General features: G+C 48.0%; 1 protein-coding gene across 8 annotated transcripts in view; it reads right to left on the bottom strand.

The window, feature by feature from the left end:
* SEC16A (SEC16 homolog A, endoplasmic reticulum export factor) overlaps positions 1 to 20,246 on the bottom strand; it is a 559,433-nt gene that overhangs the window by 302,127 nt on the left and 237,060 nt on the right. For all 8 annotated transcript variants that reach the window (XM_085612981.1, XM_085613007.1, XM_085613017.1 and 5 more), the window contains exons 19-20: positions 1,003 to 1,207; positions 601 to 855 (exon numbers count right to left, since the gene is read on the bottom strand). In XM_085612981.1, coding sequence (XP_085469107.1) covers positions 601 to 855; positions 1,003 to 1,207 — 460 coding nt within the window. The remainder of the gene's footprint in view (positions 1 to 600; positions 856 to 1,002; positions 1,208 to 20,246) is intronic.

Raw genomic sequence — 20,246 nt, 5'->3', positions numbered from 1 at the left:
GGGGATATGGAGGGCATAGGGAAATAAAGTTGGGTAGGCAGTGGGATGTGCTCTACTTTCCCCCTCCACCAAGCATCCTTGAAGAAGCTTCGAATTGCTTTGGGATGGCATTCATAGGTTTGGTCACACGGACCCCTGGGGAAAAGGGTGGAATGGCTAGAGAGGTAAATATATAGACACTCTGCACATTTAAGACTGGTGATAAGACTGCCAATTCTCTAAATTGTATACATGTGCAAACTTTCCACTCACCAGACATAAGCCAACAATCAAAGCTTTCTAAGGCTAAACATAAGCTCTTTAACATTGCAAGATATGTTTTCAGACGGACCTGGACTTTGCTTCAGGGCTGGACTGCGAACAAAAGACATTCCTGGCTCAAACCAGCACCATTCCCTTCCTCCCTTCAGTATCTCATTTTTCATACATATTTTCACAGTCTGTCAGTACCTCTCTCTCTTGAACTGCCACTGAGCCTGCTGCAGTTAACCTCGGGCAGCTGGGGAAAGTGACATGTTTGTAGCCCAATATAAAAGTATTCAGAGTTATGTTGGGGTTGCAAAGAAAACTTAATTTTGATTACAAAAGTGAATTACAAACCTGGGTCTTGATTCCACTGCATTTCAGTCATTGACTCTCCACCAGGGGAGGATGGAAGGGATTGTTCCCCACTATTGCTTGGATAGGTGTGCATTTTCTCAGGTGCATATGGAGGTACAAAGCCTTGGTTTGGTAGCGGAGGCCCAAAGCCAGTTCCTGGTACAAAGGTGGGTGACATTGTTGGATAAGGAGGATTGCTACTAGCAGGTGGTTGCTGAACAGCAAGCGGAGGCCTCTCAAGGATAGACTGAGAATCTAACAAAAGAAATGACCAACATACACATTAAAACCTACATTAATGGTGCAAATTCTAGTTCATGTACAAACCCTACATAATTGTAAGGCATAAGCTAGTCTGTTCAATTGATGAAATATTCCTCCACACCTTCGGAGTAGCCTCACCTGGAAGAACAAGCTGTACGTCTTGTACAGGTGGCATCATGTTTGGAACCAATGCAGCCAACAGTGGATTTTCCATGCCAGGACCCACTTCTTGAGGAGCCCCTGTGCTGTCCGTTTGGCTAACACGGTCCATTTCAGAGCTTGAGGTGCTACAGGCATACTGCTGGGGGGTTGACCTGTCAGTGTTGTACACAATAGTTCCTTGCTGTGAAGGAAAACAGCAATTTGGAAATATTAGGCGTCTGTTCAATCAACCAAACTAAAACAGTGCACAACCCCTAAAGAGGAAGAAGAATAACCACATTAGGCGGGTGTGCCAAAAACATGTTGTATTTGTTTTTGTGTCAGAGTTATGTTTAGTTTACTGAAGTGGCCAGCAATTCTTCTATTGTCCTGTGGCCTTTCATGTTGTCAACCAGGTTAAATGAAACATGGGCAGAATACACCTAGTTCACTTCTTCCAAGACACTACAACTATCAAGCTCCAAATGCACAATTCCCAAGCATGTTCATTTTTCATTGATGCACACATTTTTTAAATGTTCCTTGATTTGGCAAAAAAGTCTACTTTCTGTGGGAGATGGTTATACAAATATACTGTTTATTACATCAAATATTTTCCACAAAACCTTTTTGAACATCACTTAAAGTTGCAAAACATTCCTACAAAGGAATATGCTACTTACCAGTATGCATCTGCTCTTGGCATGTAGAGCTGCAGATCTACACACTTTTGCATAGATCGCCATCTGGTGTTGGGCCCGGATGTTTGAAGTTTGTTTTTCCTCTTGGAAAGTCTTTGGAAGTCACGAGGTCGGTGACTCCTCCTTTGGATCGTATTGCGCATGGGCTTCGGCTCCATCCTCAGATTGTTTTTCGCCAGCAGGGAAAGATGGAGCGTAGTAACCACAGTGAAGAAACCCATGTGTGTTGTATCTAAATAAGATAGACTGGAACAGATACAGGTAGCCGGGGAGGCGGGTGGGCGTGTGTAGATCTGCAGCTCTACATGCCAAGAACAGATGCATACTGGTAAGTAGCATATTCTGTTCGAGGCATACGAGCTGCAGATTACACACTTTTGCATAGACTATATAGCAGTTCCCAACCTTAGCGGCGACCACCGGTATCTGTTGTAGTGGTTTGAAATAGTGTTTTCAGTACAGCCTGGCCCACACTAGCTTGTTGCTTGGTTTGCACATCTACACAATAGTGTTTAGTGAAAGTGTGCGGTGTTGACCATGTAGCTGCTTTGCAGATAACATGTAGTGGGATGTTCTCTAGAAATGCCATGGAAGCCCCTATCTTCCGTGTAGAATGGGCTTTAGGGGGAACGGAAAGCGTTCGTTTTGCTTTGTGGTAGCAAATCTGGATGCATTTTACAATCCACCTAGCTATCCCTGATTTGGAGATGGGGTTGCCCTTGTGTGGTGGCGAGAAAGAGACAAACAGTTGTTTGGTCTTTCGGAAAGGTTGTGTTCTCTGGATATAGTAAAGTAAGGCTCGTTTGACATCTAGCGCGTGCAGAGCCCTTTCTGCAACGGTCTGAGGTTGCGAGAAAAATACTGGTAATTCTACAGATTGGTTTAGGTGAAAAGGGGAAAGGACCTTAGGTAGGAATTTTGGGTTGGTACGGAGAACAATCTTGTTCTGGTGCACTTGAAGAAAAGGTTCTTGTATGGTAAGTGCTTGTATCTCACTGACCCTTCTAAGGGAAGTGATGGCTACAAGGAAAGCTGTTTTCCATGTGAGGAATTGCAGTTCGCATTTATGCAAAGGTTCGAAGGGAGGCCCCATCAGCCTTGTGAGAACGATATTTAAGTTCCACGCAGGTGAGGGTGTACTCTGGGGGGAATTATTCTTTTGAGGCCTTCGATGAAGGCTTTAATGGCAGGTACTCTGAAAAGCGATAGGTGCTGCCTGTTTGGTAAGTAAGCTGCAATTGCTGCGAGGTGTAGACGAATGGATGTATAGATTACACCTTTGTGGGTGGAGTAAGTAGCATATGATGTGTTGTATAGACACGTCTAGAGGATTGATTGTGTTGTTATGGCAATAAACAACAAATCTTTTCCACTTGGCAGCATAGCAGGCTCTAGTGGTAGGGCGTCTAGCTTCTCTGATGACGTTCACCCAGTCCGGGGGAAGGTTTAGGTACCCGAATTCTAGGATTTCAGTAGCCAGATCGCAAGGTTGAGCTGAGCTGGGTCCGGGTGCCTGATCCCTCCATGGTTCTGGGTTAGGAGGCATGGTGAGAGGTGTAGCTTTTGGTGCGGTACTACTGAGAGTTCCAGCAGCGTGGTGTACCACGTTTGTCTGGCCCACGTTGGAGCTACTAGGATCAGTGTGAGGGAGTGCTGTTGTAGTTTTCGCACCACTAATGGAATGAGTGGGAGAGGCGGAAAAGCATACGCAAATTTGCCTGACCAGTTCATCCATATCGCATTTCCTTTGGACAATGGGTGTGGGTATCTGGCGGCGAAGCTTGGGCATTTTGTGTTTTCGTGGGTGGCGAAGAGGTCTATCTGTGGATACCCCCACATTTGAAAGAACGGATGAAGAACCTGTGGGTGAAGTTCCCACTCGTGGATCTGTTGTGTCTGTCTGCTGAGCAGATCTGCCACAGTGTTTTGGACTCCTAGGACATGTTGAGCTAGGAGAAAGATTTTGTGGGGAATTGCCCATCTCCATATGATCTGTGCCAGTTGAGAGAGCTGTGGAGTGTGTGTGCCGCCTTTTTTTTTTTTTAATATAATACATGTCTGTCATGTTGTCTGTGCGAATGAGGACTGCCTTGCCTGAAATCTGTGTTTGAAAAGATTTCAGGGCTAGAAAGATTGCTAGTAACTCCAGATGGTTGATATGGAGTAGCTTTTGTTGCGGCGACCATGTGCCCTGCACTGTGAGGTGTAATAGATGAGCTCCCCAGCCGGAGAGCGATGCGTCAGTCGTTAGTACTATCTGGGGAATCGGGTCCAGGAACGGTCGAACTTTGGAAAGGTTTGTGGTGTTCCACCACTGCAGAGAGCGATGGGTACGACCGTCTACCAACACCAGATCTGTCAGTTGCCCCTGGGCCTGGTTCCATTGGTGTGCTAAGCACTCTTGGAGTGGACGCATCTGGAGTCTTGCGTGGGGCACTATAAAAATGCAAGAGGCCATCATCCCCATCAGTTGCATAAACACTCGTGCTGGAAGGGAGTGTTGAGGCATGAATTTTTGTCGCAAAGCCTGAATGCTTGCAATCCTGGCCGGATTGGGGTAGGCTATTGCTTTTGAGGTGTCTATGGTGGCACCAAGGTATTGTTTTATGTGGGATGGTGTTAGCTGGGACTTTTGGTGGTTCACCGTGAAGCCTAGTTGGTAAAGTAGTTGGATTGTGGTAGCGGTGTGGTGTACACATTGGTTGTATGAAGTGGCTTTTATCAGCCAATCGTCCAAGTATGGGAAGACGTGAATGTGCTGTCTTCTGAGGTGTGCCGCCACCACCGCTAGGCACTTGGTGAATACCCGTGGTGCTGTTGTGACTCCGAACTGGAGCACTTTGAATTGGTAGTGTTGTCCGCCCACTACAAATCTGAGGTACTTTCTGTGAGCATGGTGTACTGGAATGTGGAAGTATGCGTCTTTCAAGTCCAGTGTGGTGAGAAAGTCGTTCTGGGAGAGGAGCGGAAGTACCTGCTGAAGCGTTACCATGTGAAAATGGTCTGAGTGTATGTATGTATGTGTTTAGGGGCCGGAGATCTAGAATAGGTCGTAGAGTCTCGTCCCTTTTTGGTATTAGAAAATATAGGGAGTAGACCCCCAAATTTTGCTGATTGACAGGAACGTGTTCTATTGCCTGTTTTTGTAGGAGGGAGATTACCTCCTGCTTTAGCAATGTTGAATGTTCTTGTGACATTGGGCGTTGCGTGGGTGGAATGTTTGAGGGGTAGATGTTAATTCCAGGCAGTATCCTGACGGAATTATTTGGGTCACCCATTTTTCTGAGGTGATGGTCTCCCAGACATGAAGGAAATTTGTGAGTCTGCCCTCGACTGGAGTAGAATGGTCTGGGGGGAGCGGGGGTAAGTCATTGGGTAGTAGGTGTGGCAGAACGGGCGTGGTTTGTTTTGCCTCTGCACTTGTTGTTGTTCCCCCTGTAGCTGCCTCTTTGGTAACCTTTTGTGAAGGTGGTCTGAGTAGGGGACTTGTACGATGTGGACGCTGTGTCTGAGGAGTAGCCTCTGGATGCACTCAGAAAGGATGAGCGGCGAAGGAGCGTCTGGGCGGGTGGGACTGTAAGGCCCCCATGGATTTTGCGGTATCCGTGTCCTTTTTCATCTTTTCTAAGGCCTCATCCACCTTTGGCCCGAATAGATGTTCCTGGTCAAAGGGATGGGTAAAGATGGAGGCTTGTACTTCTGGTTTAAACCCAGATACCCTTAGCCAAGCATGACGACGGAGAAGGACGCTGGTGTTAATGGCCCTGGAGGCTGTGTCTTCTGCATCTAGGGCACAATGTATAGAGGTGTTTGTGATTGTTTTACCCTCTTGAATCAACTCGTTGGCTTTACTTTTATATCTTTCAGGGAGATGTTGCATTATGCTCTATAATTCGTCATAATGAGCCCTGTCATATCTGGCCAGCAGTGCCTGAGTGTTTGCTATACGCCATATGTTGGCGGCCTGGGATGCTGTGCATTTGCCTGAAGCATCTAGCAGTTTTGACTCCTTGTTTGGTGGTGGTGCATCACCTGACGCTTGTGAGTTTGCCCTTTTACGTGCCGTAGAGACCACTAAGGAATCTAGTGGTGCTGGTCCTCTGATGTAAGAGGGATCTGAGGGAGCAGGTTTGTACTTCTTTTCGATACGTGGGTTAAGGACCCTGGCTCTAACTGGGTCTTTAAAAACTTCTGCTGCATGCTTTACCACCCCTTTGAGCATGGGCAGTATGGAGGTGGACCTCTGTGTAGTATCAAATGTGTCTAGGAGGAAATCTTGTGAGAAAGTGGCTCTGTATATACTGTTCCTTAATAGGTACAGGGTGTACAGAGTCCACAGACCCCAAGGGTTTAACAGAGGTTAAAGTTAGATATAACCTTACTCTCCAAAGTGGTAGCCTGGTCGAGCAGTAAGGCAGTATCAGAGGACAGTGTAAAGCATTTGTTGTACACCTCAGTCAGCAAATAGTTCCACACACTCAATAACTGAACTCTAGGCCAATGGTTTGTATATAAAAAATATATGCTCGTTTTATTTTAGAACCAACACTTGGAATTAAAATATACTTTCTCGACAGGAGATGTTTCATAAAAATACTTTTGTATATGCAATAGACTTTTTAGTAAACAGTTACAAGTAGTTGCAGTAAGCAACTCTATTTCTAAACAATACATTGAGCTCAATGATAAATTCAAATTATATGCAACAGATTACTTTTTAGATTACTTTTGTAATTCCAGGCCTGGATCCTAGATCCAGTCCTGGGTCAGTTCTCCGAATCAGTTGTTGAAAGTCTACTTTGGTACTGTAATGATTTTTAACTAATATTTAGCTATTTTAAAAGTTAGCACTTAGAAAATATTTCAGCGCAAACAATCAATGATTCCCTATGGAAGAAAATTAGGTTACAGGTACAGAAGGTTATTGTTACTTTTGTAATCCAGTACTGGGTGCCTAGACTCAGTACTGGGACCTTTATCCAAAACAGGTAAGTAATTACGTTTTCAGATGTTATACGATTTTTGAAGAATATTTAGAAATTGCAGAAATCAACACTTAGAAGAAATTTCACAGAAAAACAGTCAATGGTTTCCTAAGGAAGAAAAATGAGTTAAAGGTAAGTATAGTTGTGGGTACTTTTCAGAGTAAGTGCTGGGAGCTCACCCAAGAGCAGGTGAGTAAATTCGTTTGTCACTCGGCTGATTTTTGGTGATTATTTGAAGATTTGAAAAGTCCACACTTAGAAGAAATTTCAGGAAAAAGCCAGTCAATGTTACCCTATGAGGAAAATAGAGTTCGCGGTTTAAGGGTAAGTACTCGACTGGCAGAGTTGAGGTTCTGGGCACAGACTCAGGGGTCACCCAGGGTCAGGTAGGTATAGTTGTTTCACCCTCAGCGACTCTAGGGCGGCCGGGTGCAGAGAGAGTTAGGCCCAATGTTATCCTATGAGGGATGGGGGACCTGGTTTGGTAGCTGCTGTCTGGCAAGCCACGCGGCTGTGGGAGCTGGGCTCCTGGTCACTTACTCAGGGCAAGTGGGGAAGTAGGTTAGAGTAGAGTTTTCACGGCCAGGGCCACTCGGGCGGCTGGGTGCAGGGTGCTTTTGAGCCGTCGGGCGCTCAATTGATTTCTATGGGAAATCTCCGGTTTGGAAAAAGACTGCAGGCTCGGGGACGAGGACTCTTCAGGTGCCACCACCACTTCGAGAGGTAAGTTGGGTAGTTGGAGGATAGGTAGGTACCCCGGGATTGGACACAGAGGGCCGTGGGGCGCCGGGTGCAGGGGTGCCTTTTGGTGTCGGGAAATCTTACCCTCTGTTGATCGCGGTTGGGGTGGCACTCTGTTCTGAGGCTGCAGGCTTCTTCAGGATTGTCGAGGGGGGTCCTTGGGTGCTGGACTCGGGGTTACAGTCGCCGTGGGGTCGTCCTCGTGGGTTTAGTTCACTCCGGCACCAGCCAGGCTTGGCGGGTGCAGAGTGGGCTGGGATCGCGGTTCCGGGCTGCTGCCAGGGGTGAAAGGTAGGTTCTGAGTAGAGCCTCTACTCATGGGAGTCCCAGGGGATCAGAGTTCAAAGGTAGCCAGGTCCTCCGGGGTTTCTGAGGTTGCTGGCCACAAGAGTTGCCGGGTTTGGAGCAGGAGCAGGTTCGAGGTCGACAGGCCGGTAGGGCTGGGGCCAAAGCAGTTGGTGTCTCCCTCTCCTTCGCAGCTGCAGGGCAGGTCTTCGTTTCTTCTCGCTCTTCTTGTAGTTTCGGAATCTGGGGAAGGAAGGTTCAGGGTGCCCCTAAAAACTAGATTTAGGGGTGTTACAGGTAGGTGAAGGCCAGGGACTAATGGGTCCTTGTCCTGGGGTGGGTACACCCCCTATCATGCCTCTCTCCTTTGGGAGGGGGGCAGTTGCCTAATCCTGATAGGGTAGGGCCTCCCATCTTCAAGATGGCGAGAGCCCGGAGATGTGCTTCACCTCGCCTCCCCCACCTGAGGGGTGGGGTGGGCAGGCTGGCACATCCCCGGTCCTTGTATGGGGTTTCCGGCCAAGCTTCCCGCCAGAGTGGGGTGTTGCAGTGGCCTGGGGAAAATCCTAGAGGCGGCAGGCTTTTGAAGCTTCCCTTTGCTCAACCTGGGGAGGAGATTTATCACCTCACCCAGGATGAGGTGAGGTGATCTGTTATTCAGCGCCAAGATACCCGTAGTGGTGAACGTGCGCTTTACAAATACACGTTTTATGTTAGGTTATGTGCATTGTTGCAGGCCCGGGAGAGCAGGGGCTCTCCCACCCAGAGGTCCAGCAACGTGTCTGCTGTGTGGCAGCCTGGGCAGCCTCAGAGCAGACGTGGATTGTAGGTTAGTTGTAAGGGGGCATTTGAGATGCCCTCTGGGGTGCTTGGTACATTAAATCCCACACTGGCATCAGTGTGGGTTTACTGTGCTGAGAAGTTTGATACCCAACTTCCCAGTCTTCAGTGTTGCCATTATGGTGCTGTGGAGCTCGTGTTTGACGGGCTCTCAGCACCATGTAACAAAGGAAAGAAAGAGTACCTGCCACGGGTTGATCACAATAAAGCCCTAAATCAGGGTCCAGATACTAAGGGACCACAACCAATAGGCAAACCGAACCAAGATAGAATGGAATGGAGACAAACAGACAGAGTCTAAAATAATTTGAGTATTTTTAGAGAAAAGTCTTTTTATTTTATTTCATCATTAGTGTTTGTGTAGATATGAAAATCATTTGTCTTATAAAGATTGTAAAAAATTAGACAGAATAAATCAGAGGAAGTAATCAAACAAAATATCCAACAAATACAATTTCAATGTAGCGAATTACTAAACAGTCCCACAAATGCTCCTTCAAACGGACAATCATTCATACTATCACATATCCGACAGAAACATCAAACGACATGTAACATTAATACATATTCGTAAAAACACATAACAGGTTGAAATGGTCGTTTAACAACTGAAACAGAATGCCATTCTGTTACCGCACTCCCGGCTACCATAAACGTGCTCATTGGTGCCTTTTAGCCGCATGGACTGTTCTAAGTCCATTCCTTAAATTTCAGTTGTTAAACGACCATTTCAACCTGTTATGTGTTTTTACGAATATGTATTAATGTTACATGTCGTTTGATGTTTCTGTCGGATATGTGATAGTATGAATGATTGTCCGTTTGAAGGAGCATTTGTGGGACTGTTTAGTAATTCGCTACATTGAAATTGTATTGGTTGGATATTTTGTTTGATTACTTCCTCTGATTTATTCTGTCTAATTTTTTACAATCTTTATAAGACAAATGATTTTCATATCTACACAAACACTAATGATGAAATAAAATAAAGACTTTTCTCTAAAAATACTCAAATTATTTTAGACTGTCTGTTTGTCTCCATTCCATTCTATCTTGGTTCGGTTTGCCTATTGGTTGTGGTCCCTTAGTATCTGGACCCTGATTTAGGGCCTTATTGTGATCAACCCGTGGCAGGTACTCTTTCTTTCCTTTGTAACTTGATGATTCCCCTGGTAGTCCTGCCCGCATCATTTTTCAGGGGTCCCCCTTCTTAGTGGATCTCAGCACCATGTACTCTTAAATGGCAGCACTGCACTTACAGTGCCCGGGAATGGACCTGGGTACTGTAGGGGCACAGGGCTCCTGCTCCTGTGCCCACACCATGGGCATAAGGCACCCAGCCAGAGGGGTGGCTGACATATGCCTTGGCAGTGTAGGTGATGGGCATGGCACACAGATGTGTGCCATGTCGACTCTTCATTTTGTCCTGCACCCAGACACTCAGCCTGCAAAGGCTGTGTGTAAGGGTACAGGGCCTCTAAGGGTGGCACAATGAGTGCTACAGCCCTTAGGGGCCTTCCCTGGTCACAAGGCCCTGGGTACCTAGGGTACCATTTACCAGGGGCTGACATGTGGCCAGGGTTTGCCAATTTGGAGTTTGTGTGTTTTAAGGAAGGAACATAGGCCCTGGGCACCTGATTGGCAGGAGTCCAGGGTACACTCAGTCAAAGTACATTCAGCAATTTAGCAAAAAGTGGGCGCATACCATGCAAGAAAGATGGCACTTTCTCACAAATCTTCCTCCACAGGGTCATTATGCATGTCCAACCCATGATAATGTGCTGCGCTTTGCAGAAGATGGTAAAACCCTAATGAATCTTCTGGTGGAGATGGTCTAGAAGGGTAAATATCGTCCTGTGGGACGTTGGGGATATCTGGTATATGGTAATTGTCCCATGGATCTGGAGATCCTGTAGGGGTGGGGTCTTGTGGCACATCCCCTGTATCATAATATGGGTCCCCGTGATAATCATCGTCTGGAGACGGAGTAGGAGAACGATGAGGTGGGGGTGGAGAGGGTGGAGGTGGGGAAGGAGGAGGAGGTGGGGGGAGGAGGGGGAAGGTATTCTGAACCGAGAGGTAGCAGAGTCCTTCCTCTTTGGAGGTGGAGGCGGAGCAGGCTTCTCCAAATGTCTCTTCTTAGTAGAGAGTGTCAAATGTCCAGTTTTTTTATCCTTGGTAAGAGTTTTTTGCAAGGGATCCGGTGTAAATAGCTCTGGTGAGGTAATTTGGTCCGTCGGCGCCGAAGGCGTCGGGGCCGATGATTTTTTAGGTTTTTCCGTGTCGGTTTGATGTTTAGAACCCGGCTTGGGACCCTCCGGTCTTAGTCGGCGCCGAGATGGGCTTCGGCTTGGAAGTGTCAGTGCCGGTGGCCTTGTGTGGTTTGGTCGGCACCAAAGATGGCGTCGGTGCCGAAGGGCTGGGTTTCGACCCCGAGGGCTTCGGTGCGGAGCTCGGTGTCGAGGTGGAGGCCGTCTTCTTTTTCGGTGCCGAAGTGTGTTTCTCGGCACCGCTGGCAGGCTGGCTCGAGCCCGAGCCGCCGGAAGGCTTACTTGGCTTCTTCACCGGGCCCGAAGGTGGGGTGTGTGAAGCAGTGTCTCTGGTCTTGCCTAGGCCCGGAGGCGAAGGCATGACCGAAGACCTTTTTTGGGTGTCGGCGCGGGTGTGGGAGGGGGTAGATTGGTACTCACGACCCTCTGCGCCGGGGTGATGTCCTCCACATCTGACTCGTCGGCCTCGGAAGCGCTGACGAGGTCCTCTTCAGTACAATGATGTTCCGGATCGTCGATGTCGTCTCCGAAGATGTCGACTGGAATGGACATCGAGGAGTGTGCCATGTTCCTTCTAGCTCTTCAGTCCCGAATAGTCTTTTTGGATCGGAAAGACTTACAGGCCGGACAGTCTCGAGCCTCGTGTTCTGGGGAGAGGCAAAGGTTGCATACCTCATGAAGATCGGTGTGGGGAAATCTGGACCCACATCGAGGGCACTTTTTAAATGGAGTTCTTTCCATGAGCCGGGACCGGAGCCTGGGTAGGCCCGAAGGCCGCCGTCGACGACTGGAACCGAAGGTTTGTGTCGATGAGAAGGTGCGTTGATTGAAGAGATCGTGATCGAAACAATACAGCGATTGAGGTGAGGATTGCGCATCGATCGTCGAACTGGAAGCTGTTCAGAACCGGTGCGCGAAGTATCACATCCGAGCCCGATGGCGGAAAAAAAGAATCTGAGGATGGAGCCGAAGCCCATGCGCAATACGATCCAAAGGAGGAGTCACCGACCTCGTGACTTCCAAAGACTTTCCAAGAGGAAAAACAAACTGCAAACATCCGGGCCCAACACCAGATGGCGATCTATGCAAAAGTGTGTAATCTGCAGCACACATGCCTCAAACATTATGATTTTGCACAGTGCTATTCCCATATTTCATTGCCATTGTGGTGCAGTAACTTGAGGCTGGATACTAAACAGAGTACGGCATGTTATCCTATGCTAAGTTAGATGGCTTAGGTGTGAGTGTGCTATTCTAGATACCACGGATGCTGCTTTGCACAGGTTCAATACTTGTGCTGGGTGCAATTTGGAGGGTCCATGTTCCAAGAACACTAGATACTGCACGGCTGCTGTGAGCAGTCAGGATATTAGGAAGCCGTGTTCTTGAAAATTCAGGACCCTGGGGACTCGGAGGGCGAGGTAGTGTGTTGTTTAGCATTCCAAACTGTAAAGGCCATGGGTAGAGTTCAAATTCTGGGAAAGCAGTTGAACGATTCACTAGCAGCAAGTTGTGTGCACTCTCATGCGGACAGGTCCAGTGGCGAAGAGACTGTGGATTGCCTGCTTTGGTTTTGTGAGGTCCAGGCTACAGAGGCAATATTTATGTGCAAGTAGTGGCTCAGGGCGCTGCTAGCAGTTCTTGGGTGCACCGATTCAACACTTGTAGAATCATCACTGGTGCTTGGATCTATGAGCAGAGCTGCAGACAGAAAAAGTTTCTGTACAGCCTTTTTTTGAAAGGGGGGGGGGGGAGGGAGGGGGGAATAGGAAAATGTGGTCTAGTGCCTAGAGTACCTTCCTTCAGTGCACAGGATTCGTGGCAGTGTTAAATGAAAAGAATTTGCAATGGTTTCCAAGATTTTGTGTCTGTGCTCATAACGTTTTAGCAATCCTGTCAAAACTTTCTGAACATGCGCGGACAACATGGACCTTGTAGAAGACTACATTGGTTGGGAGATGGGTCCTATGCACTAGAGTTTGCGATTAATTAATTACACATTCCTTTCTAATGCCTCACACATTAAGCCTGGATACTTAGAGACAGGTCACAGTGATTTCCAGGAACTAAAGAGGAGGGGGGCAATCAGCAGAAGCCGCTTATGGAGGAGATATCCTTTACGTGTTTAATACAACATTAGGAGAGGACTCCCAACTCTGATTTGTAGTCATGTTAGATGCTTGTGCACTTTGGCCAAACGCAGGAAACAGTCTTAAAATACACTATTTACAAGCTATTTATTAAATAATGTTATTTGAGGGAGAATTCCCAACACTTGCTTTAAAATTTGTTGTGAAGCTCACCACCATGCAATAACCTGTCTGGATAGTAGCACATATATAAATGCATTATATGAGTAACCAATGTATTAAACATTTCCTAAGAAAAAACACTTTCTAAAACCCTTTCACTTCCTTTTAAGTAGGCTTTACAAGACATGCAACCTTGCATGTTTTGGAATATCAATGCAGACTTAGGTCAAAGCTCAAAAAGCACTTTGGCCCTTAGGAAAGCTCCCATGTTCTGAACAGAAAACCTAGAATGTACTTGTTTGCATTGGCAACATAAAAGCTACCAGGTGTTCAATGTTAATTGTAAGCAGAGGGTCACGGGATGATTGGCATTAGTCTTAATGAACAAGTTATTTACCTTTGGTAACAATCTTTCTGGTGGATACTCTAACCACAGAGATGGCGAAATTGCTGGTGAAACGCTTGTGGGAGCAGAAAGCCCAAGGAACGTTCAGTGGTTCTGCACTCCTCGAAACGTTTCAAAGCTAAGCCACTGTTTCACAGAAAACTCAAGAGATGTGAAACAGCATGTCCAGTAAGGATGCCTTGACATCCCTGGTGAAACCTGTAGAGTTCATCCAGGCGCTGAAACAAGGGCCACACTAGTACTCATTGTTTGTTCTTATCAATCAGTTGTGTCCAATTCAGAGCGAATGACACATTTTTACCATCCTGAATAGCCTGTGTAAGGGACGCCGAAGGTCTGGAACAACCCACAAAACATGTGCCATGGTATCTTAAAGTTATGTTATGTTATGTTATGTTATGCACTTTTGTATTGCGCACAGCTGCCCCAGCTAAGGGGCGTCCTGGCGCATGGCAGGCAATGTGCAACAGATAGCAGAAACACAACACAGATAAAAGATCTATTTAAAAAAGAAACGTTTTCAGAGCTTTGCGAAAGGCCAAGAGGTCAGTCAGTAGCCGCAAGTCCACTGGGAGGGAATTCCAGAGTTCAGCCGCCCTCACCCGAAAAGAGCGACCACCAGCCCGACACAACCTGTATCGGGGGACCGCCGCGAGCGCCTGGCTTCCCGATCTCAAAGCGCGGGAAGGAACATGCCACGACAGGAGGTCAGCAAGAATTGGCGGACCTACTCCCCTCAAGATCTTAAACGCCAAGCACAACACCTTGAACTGGATGCGTGATTTAATGGGGAGCCAATGCAAGGATCTCGAGACACCTGAGACAGAGCTCCTTCGGGGTAAGCCTACAATGGCTCTAGCCGCGGCATTCTGCACTCGTTGAAGGCGGGTAGTCTCCGCCACGTTGGTCCCTACCAAAAGCGAGCTGGCATAGTCCAGGCGAGATAATACCGTGGCCTGGACTATCAGCTGCCTGGTACCACGGTCAAAGAACTTAAGAATGGGCCTCAGCGACCGCAAGATGCCAAAACAGCCGGCCGCGATTTTCTTCGAATGGCCCTCGTAACTGAGAGCGGGATCCATCCACACTCCCAGATTCCTAAGTTCAGTGACCGGGAGAGGGACCGGCCCCAGTTCAATGGGCCACCACTTGTCCCCCCACAGTTCCGCCTTCCTGCCAACGATCATGATCTCGGTTTTCTTCGCGTTGAGCTGGAGACAGTTGTTCTTCATCCAGCTTGCCACCGCCCTAAGTCCACTCTGAAACCTGGGGGCATCCCGATCCGCATCCCCGCTGATAGTCACCGCTAGCTGAGTATCGTCAGCATACGAGACCATAGTCATGTCCCATTGCTTGACGATCTCAGCCAGCGGTCTCACATACAGATTGAAAAGCGTGGGACTCAGCGAGGAGCCTTGCGGGACCCCCTGTCTCAGAGGAAGGAATTGGGACTGGTACGGTGGCAGCGCAACGCTAAAGAAACGATCGTTCAGGAAAGAGCGAAACCACTGGAGGGCAGAGCCACCCAGCCCGACCTCCTCCAGGCGATGCAACCGGATAGGATGGGACACGGTGTCGAACGCGGCGCTCAGATCTAATAAAACGAGCGCCGCTGTCTGCCCCGCATCCATCACTGTGCGTAGGTGTTCAGCCATGGAGAGAAGGGCAGACTCCGTGCTGTGACCAGCACGGAAGCCATTTTGGGTGGGATCCAAGATGTTAAACTGGATGAGGTGGGCCGAGAGAACTTTGTTGACATGGGCCTCCATTACTTTGGTAGGCCAGGGAAGCAAAGAGATAGGCCGATAGTTTTCAGGCTTGTCTGGGTCCAATGAGGGCTTCTTTAGGATGGGGGAAACCATCGCCCGCTTCCAGCTACGGGGGACCGTGCCCGACTCCAACGAGATGTTGATCAGGGAGTGTACCACGGTCCGACCCACGAACGACTCATCTCTAAAGAGAGCCGAACTGAGAGGGTCGGCGGGGGACCCAGATTTCACCTGCTTTGCCAAGATGTGAAACCCTTCCAATGTCAACAGGGGAAGCGAGTGCAGGGCTATGTCTCCACAGATGGAAATCGGAGACTCAACTGGGGGTCCTGTGGATGGAAAGGTCATATAGATGTTTTGGACCTTTTCCTGAAAGAACACCGCAAGAGCCTCACAATGAGCAGTAGAGCCCGTCGTCGGAGCATCGGGGCGCTTAGCTAGAAGATCCTTCATCAATTTGAAAATAGTTTGAGGGGTTAGAGCTGTTGCCGACTTCGGCAGTATAATACAATGCCCGAGCACGGCACACAGCCCGATGGTATACTTTGACGGAGGCGAGATAGATAGCTTTTTTCCCCGAATCGTACGCCTTCCGCCAAGCCCTCTCTGCGCGCCTGCAACTGCCCTTGAGCGCACGTAGGGCGCCATCGTACCATGGGCTAGATTCTCTGGCACTGGTCTTACAGGCGGTGAGTGGAATGAGCGCATCTAGCGCTTTGGAGATCCACGCGCAGAACCCATCGTAACCTGAATCAACAGTTACAAACGGATCTAATGGCTCTGCAGCGAGGACACGGTGCAGATCTTCCAACCGTAATTTGCCCCAATGCCGCCTTACGATCAGCTTAGCAGGAGGGATGACAGTCCTACCTGATAAAGGGGTACTAATGGCGACCAAAGAGTGATCAGTCCAACCCAGGGGCGAGACGGCAGTGACAGAAGCATCTGTCAAATTAGTGAAGAAGGGATCTAGCGTGTGGCCACCGATGTGGGTGGGCTGCTGAACAAGCTGCAGCAACTGTAAGGCCTCCAAATCCGTGAGAATGCCACTGACCGCAGGTAGATTGGGTCTATCGAGATGGAGATTAAGGTCCCCCAGAATCGAAAAATTGGGACACCCCACCACCAAGGAGCTGACCACATCCGGGAAAGCGGCGCGAAACGCCGCCTCGCTCCCTGGGGGACGATAGACCACCATCCCCGAGAGTGAGAAGTGAGGAGTAACCAGAATCTTAAACAACGCACTTTCACATCCCGCAATGGTCAGTGCGGTCCAGGAGCAAGTAAGACTAGAACGAATAGCCAGGGCAATTCCCCCTCCCCTAGAAGATCGATTAAGGGTACGGACTGTATAGTCAGGGGGGAATGCCAGATTAATAATGGCTGCGTCCTCGTCTTTCAGCCATGTCTCGGTGATAGCCACGATGTCCGGGCTTTCATCCTGCAACAGGTCAAATACTGCCTGATAATGTGACACCAGAGACCTAGCATTAAAACTAAAAATGCGGAGAACATGCTCCGGGCAGGTATAGCAAACGGCTGCCACCGGACGTGTGGGGGCAATAGAAGTAGCTTGCTCCAAAAACCACTGACAGCCAGCACAATGATAGGGACCGTCCAATGGATGTAGGAGGGGTAAGCTACAGCCAGCAGTCCGGCGTCCCAGGTCACGCAGGGTGTCACAAGAGTATGTCAACATGGCTAGAAATAACCAACCGCACCTCGTACCAGCAGGGCCTGGCCAGAGTCCCGCGCGTCCTTAGCGCGGACGGGCGCAGACGGGCAGGACTCTGGCACGACTCCGGCCAAGCGACGGCGTCCCAGCTGCGCGTTCCCGCTGCGCGGAGAGGACGACTTTAAATAGGCGTCCCCTGGACTGAAGCGAGCGTCAGGACGCTCTAAGATGGCGCCCGCAAAAGCGCCAACAGCCCCAATCCAAAATGGCGGCCAAAGTTGAATAGATATGCCCCCTCGGGACCCGGACCCGCCAAAACGGCGGTGCATCAACTCTTTAAATGCAGGTAAGTGGAGACCCTTGCCCCCAGGCCAAGCAGCAAAGCACAAGAAAAATAAACGCTAGTAAAAAGCACATTTAGTTAAAATACAGCGCTGAGGAGCGACGCGCTAAAAAGCTAGGCCAGAAGTAACAGCAGAGCCTGACCATTTGTTGCAGAGTGTAACTGCAACAAATGATGGATGGAATGCTGAATGAGTCAAACATTCTCCCCCAGTCAAGAGATCTGGGTAAAATCCATCGTTCCTTTGCCCACTACGCCACCCCAGTTTGGACCCACCATATGCAAATCAGTCTTGACCCTGTGCCTCATGGGAACAGTCCAGACCGAACTGCCAAGCCAGGTCCTCCCTGGACCAGAAACAAGCATCCTGGGACTGGTTTCAGGGTATGTAACCCTTCATCAGCCAAGCTAGCTTGAATCCAGTGGCACAGTGAGAGGGTCAAGACTGATTTGCATATAGCTAGGTCTGAACTGAGGTGGCGAAGTGAGCTAAAGAACAATGATGGATTCAACCCAGAACTGTGACGGGGGTGAGTGTCTGAAAAGTTTCAGCGCTCTGTCCATCATCTCCTTGTGTTGGGCATGGTATCTTAAAGGACATGAGAACAGCGTCCCAGAAGACTCCTGGCATTCACAGATCAGAAGGCCAGGCTGGTGGATCAAAAAACATGCATTTCTTAAATGTTGCTATTCTTTACGATTCATTATCAGGCATAGTAGGGAAAGCACTGGGATTAACATTGCTGTTGGATGCCTAGACCACAAAGCTCTGTGGCGCTGGGTGTTGAGTGAGAAAGGCTGAGTCACCTGGTGCAGGGCGATGGCGATAAGTAACCTGCCTGTCAACAGGTGGACATGAACAAGGGTTTGACTAAGAGCCCAAAAGAGTATCTTAAAGAGCCTTACTAAATGGTAACAGAGGATCTGTGGGAGCCTGACCAGGTTGTAGTTCTTCAGTCAAAATATTATTCCTCACATGGTGGGATGTTTCAAATCTAGAACTTCTGCTACCCACTGCATGACAGTGAATGAAGTGTTTTACTCTGGCAGGACTGGGCTTCTTTCCATGGGGAACATAGTGGTCTCCTTCTGCACAGTTATTGCGAAAGATTGTGCAGAAAAGCCTGTCTAAAGTCTGGGTCCTATCATGTGGTAAGGGCAAAGTATTGGAATATGAATGGTTGCCCAAAGGCTGTGCACCAGCTGGAGCCAGAGGCAATTTTAGTCAATGTAGAGGTTGATTCTACTCTAAGTCAGATAGCCCTATGGGCTGTACATCCTCCTCCGGTTTCTACATCCTCGGCATAGGAGCTTAAGGCACCGAAGCAAGGGATGGTGCCAGGACATTGGCACTGGAGCCAGTGCTGAACCGCATGCGGTCCAAGGGGAACAGATGGCATAGGAAGCAGACCCACTGGCAGAGGTGTAACTGGAGATGTCTGTGCATGCTTGGGTCCCGAAGGCACACTAGAGGAACCCGGTAAAGTACTGAATAGGCATGACATGGCCTCTCTGAATTTCTCTATCTTTTGCGATATTGCCGACGCACCTAGGAATTCACGGAGCGTTGGGACCAAAATCAGTTGGGGGTGAATGTTGTCAGTCTGTACCAAACTGTGGGTCTTCTAATCCAAAAAAAGAAAGGGAGTGAGTTTCTTCTACCAACGATTATTAGTTTTGTGGGTTCCTGAAGCCCCTGATGGAGTGGGCTGGCAAATAAAATATGCAGGATTGTGTCCAGTCCAATACAATTTCATTCTAATCTGCACGCTGGGTCTCCCCAGCTGCCTGTGAGCCTGCCATTTATTACTAGAAGTAGGGAGGCCGGGTATTAGAGCCGTATGTCCACCATGCCTAAGTCCCATCGTATGACTTGTGACAACACCAATTGAATCCATTTTTCTTTCTCTAACCACTGCTTCACCAAGCATCCCTGCCAATTTCTTTCTATTTTTTACTGGCATGGTGGTTGCATTGGATAAGCTTAATGAGACGGGCAGATGGATGTCGTGAAGGAAGGCTAGTAACAACTAAGAGCATCGGATTCCCCATGAAAGTTGTTTTCTTAACTCTGAAGCTCTCACTCACCTTCCTTCTAAACAGGAAGGGAACTCAAATACCTATCCCGCTCTTTTAGGGAGCTGGGAGACAGTATAGAACAGACAAAGCTTGAAGCACAAGGTTGCAGAAAACACCCGGTCAGAAATGCGTTTTTTTACACAAGGTTTGTAATGCTTGCAAAATGCATGGAGAGTAGTTCAAGTTGCTGCTTTACAAATATCAGGAATTAATGGCATTGAAAAGCCACATATGCACTCATAGTTTTGATGACATCTTGTCTTGGGAGAGGTTCGACTTTCCTCACATTGTAAACTTCTGATAGTCTTGAGACATATACATATATATGTGTCAATAATAGCTTTTGCCGCTTTGTTACCTAAAGTAAGACTACCTATGTAATAAAAAGGTGATTCGGTTTCCTGATGGCAGATGTCCTTTCAAGATAATATTTTCAACCTTTCAATACATGTAGGTTAATGAAGTGTATCCTCAAAAGAAGAAACACATGGTCTCCGCTGAAACAGATGTATTTAAAACTTTAGATGAACTTCTGTCAAAATCTTAAGAATGACAGAGGGACCATTCTTACCACCAGAAAACAATTTAAATCCCAATTAAGAGAAAGGTTTCTGAGTGATGGACAAAGATGCACATAAACCTCAAAATGCCTCTTTACTGTCTCATTCCGAAGGAAAGATAATCTCCCGGTCTAGTGAGCTAGTTTGGAATACCCAAGACCAAATGTTTATAGAAATCAACTAGGATCCCTAAATCTGCTAGAGGAGTTAAAAAATAAATAAAAAATAAAAAACATACACAGATGGTAACCATACTCAGGGGAAGGTCAATGGGAAAATTGAAGCCATCTGCTCCGATACGGACATAATCAATCTTTTCCTGGCATCACACATGA

The sequence above is a fragment of the Triturus cristatus genome, chromosome 1_2 (assembly GCF_964204655.1).
Source record: "Triturus cristatus chromosome 1_2, aTriCri1.1, whole genome shotgun sequence".
NCBI classification, from domain to species: domain Eukaryota; kingdom Metazoa; phylum Chordata; class Amphibia; order Caudata; family Salamandridae; genus Triturus; species Triturus cristatus.
The sequence above is the reverse complement of the archived record's forward strand: the minus strand, read 5'-3'. Positions and strand labels throughout refer to the sequence as shown.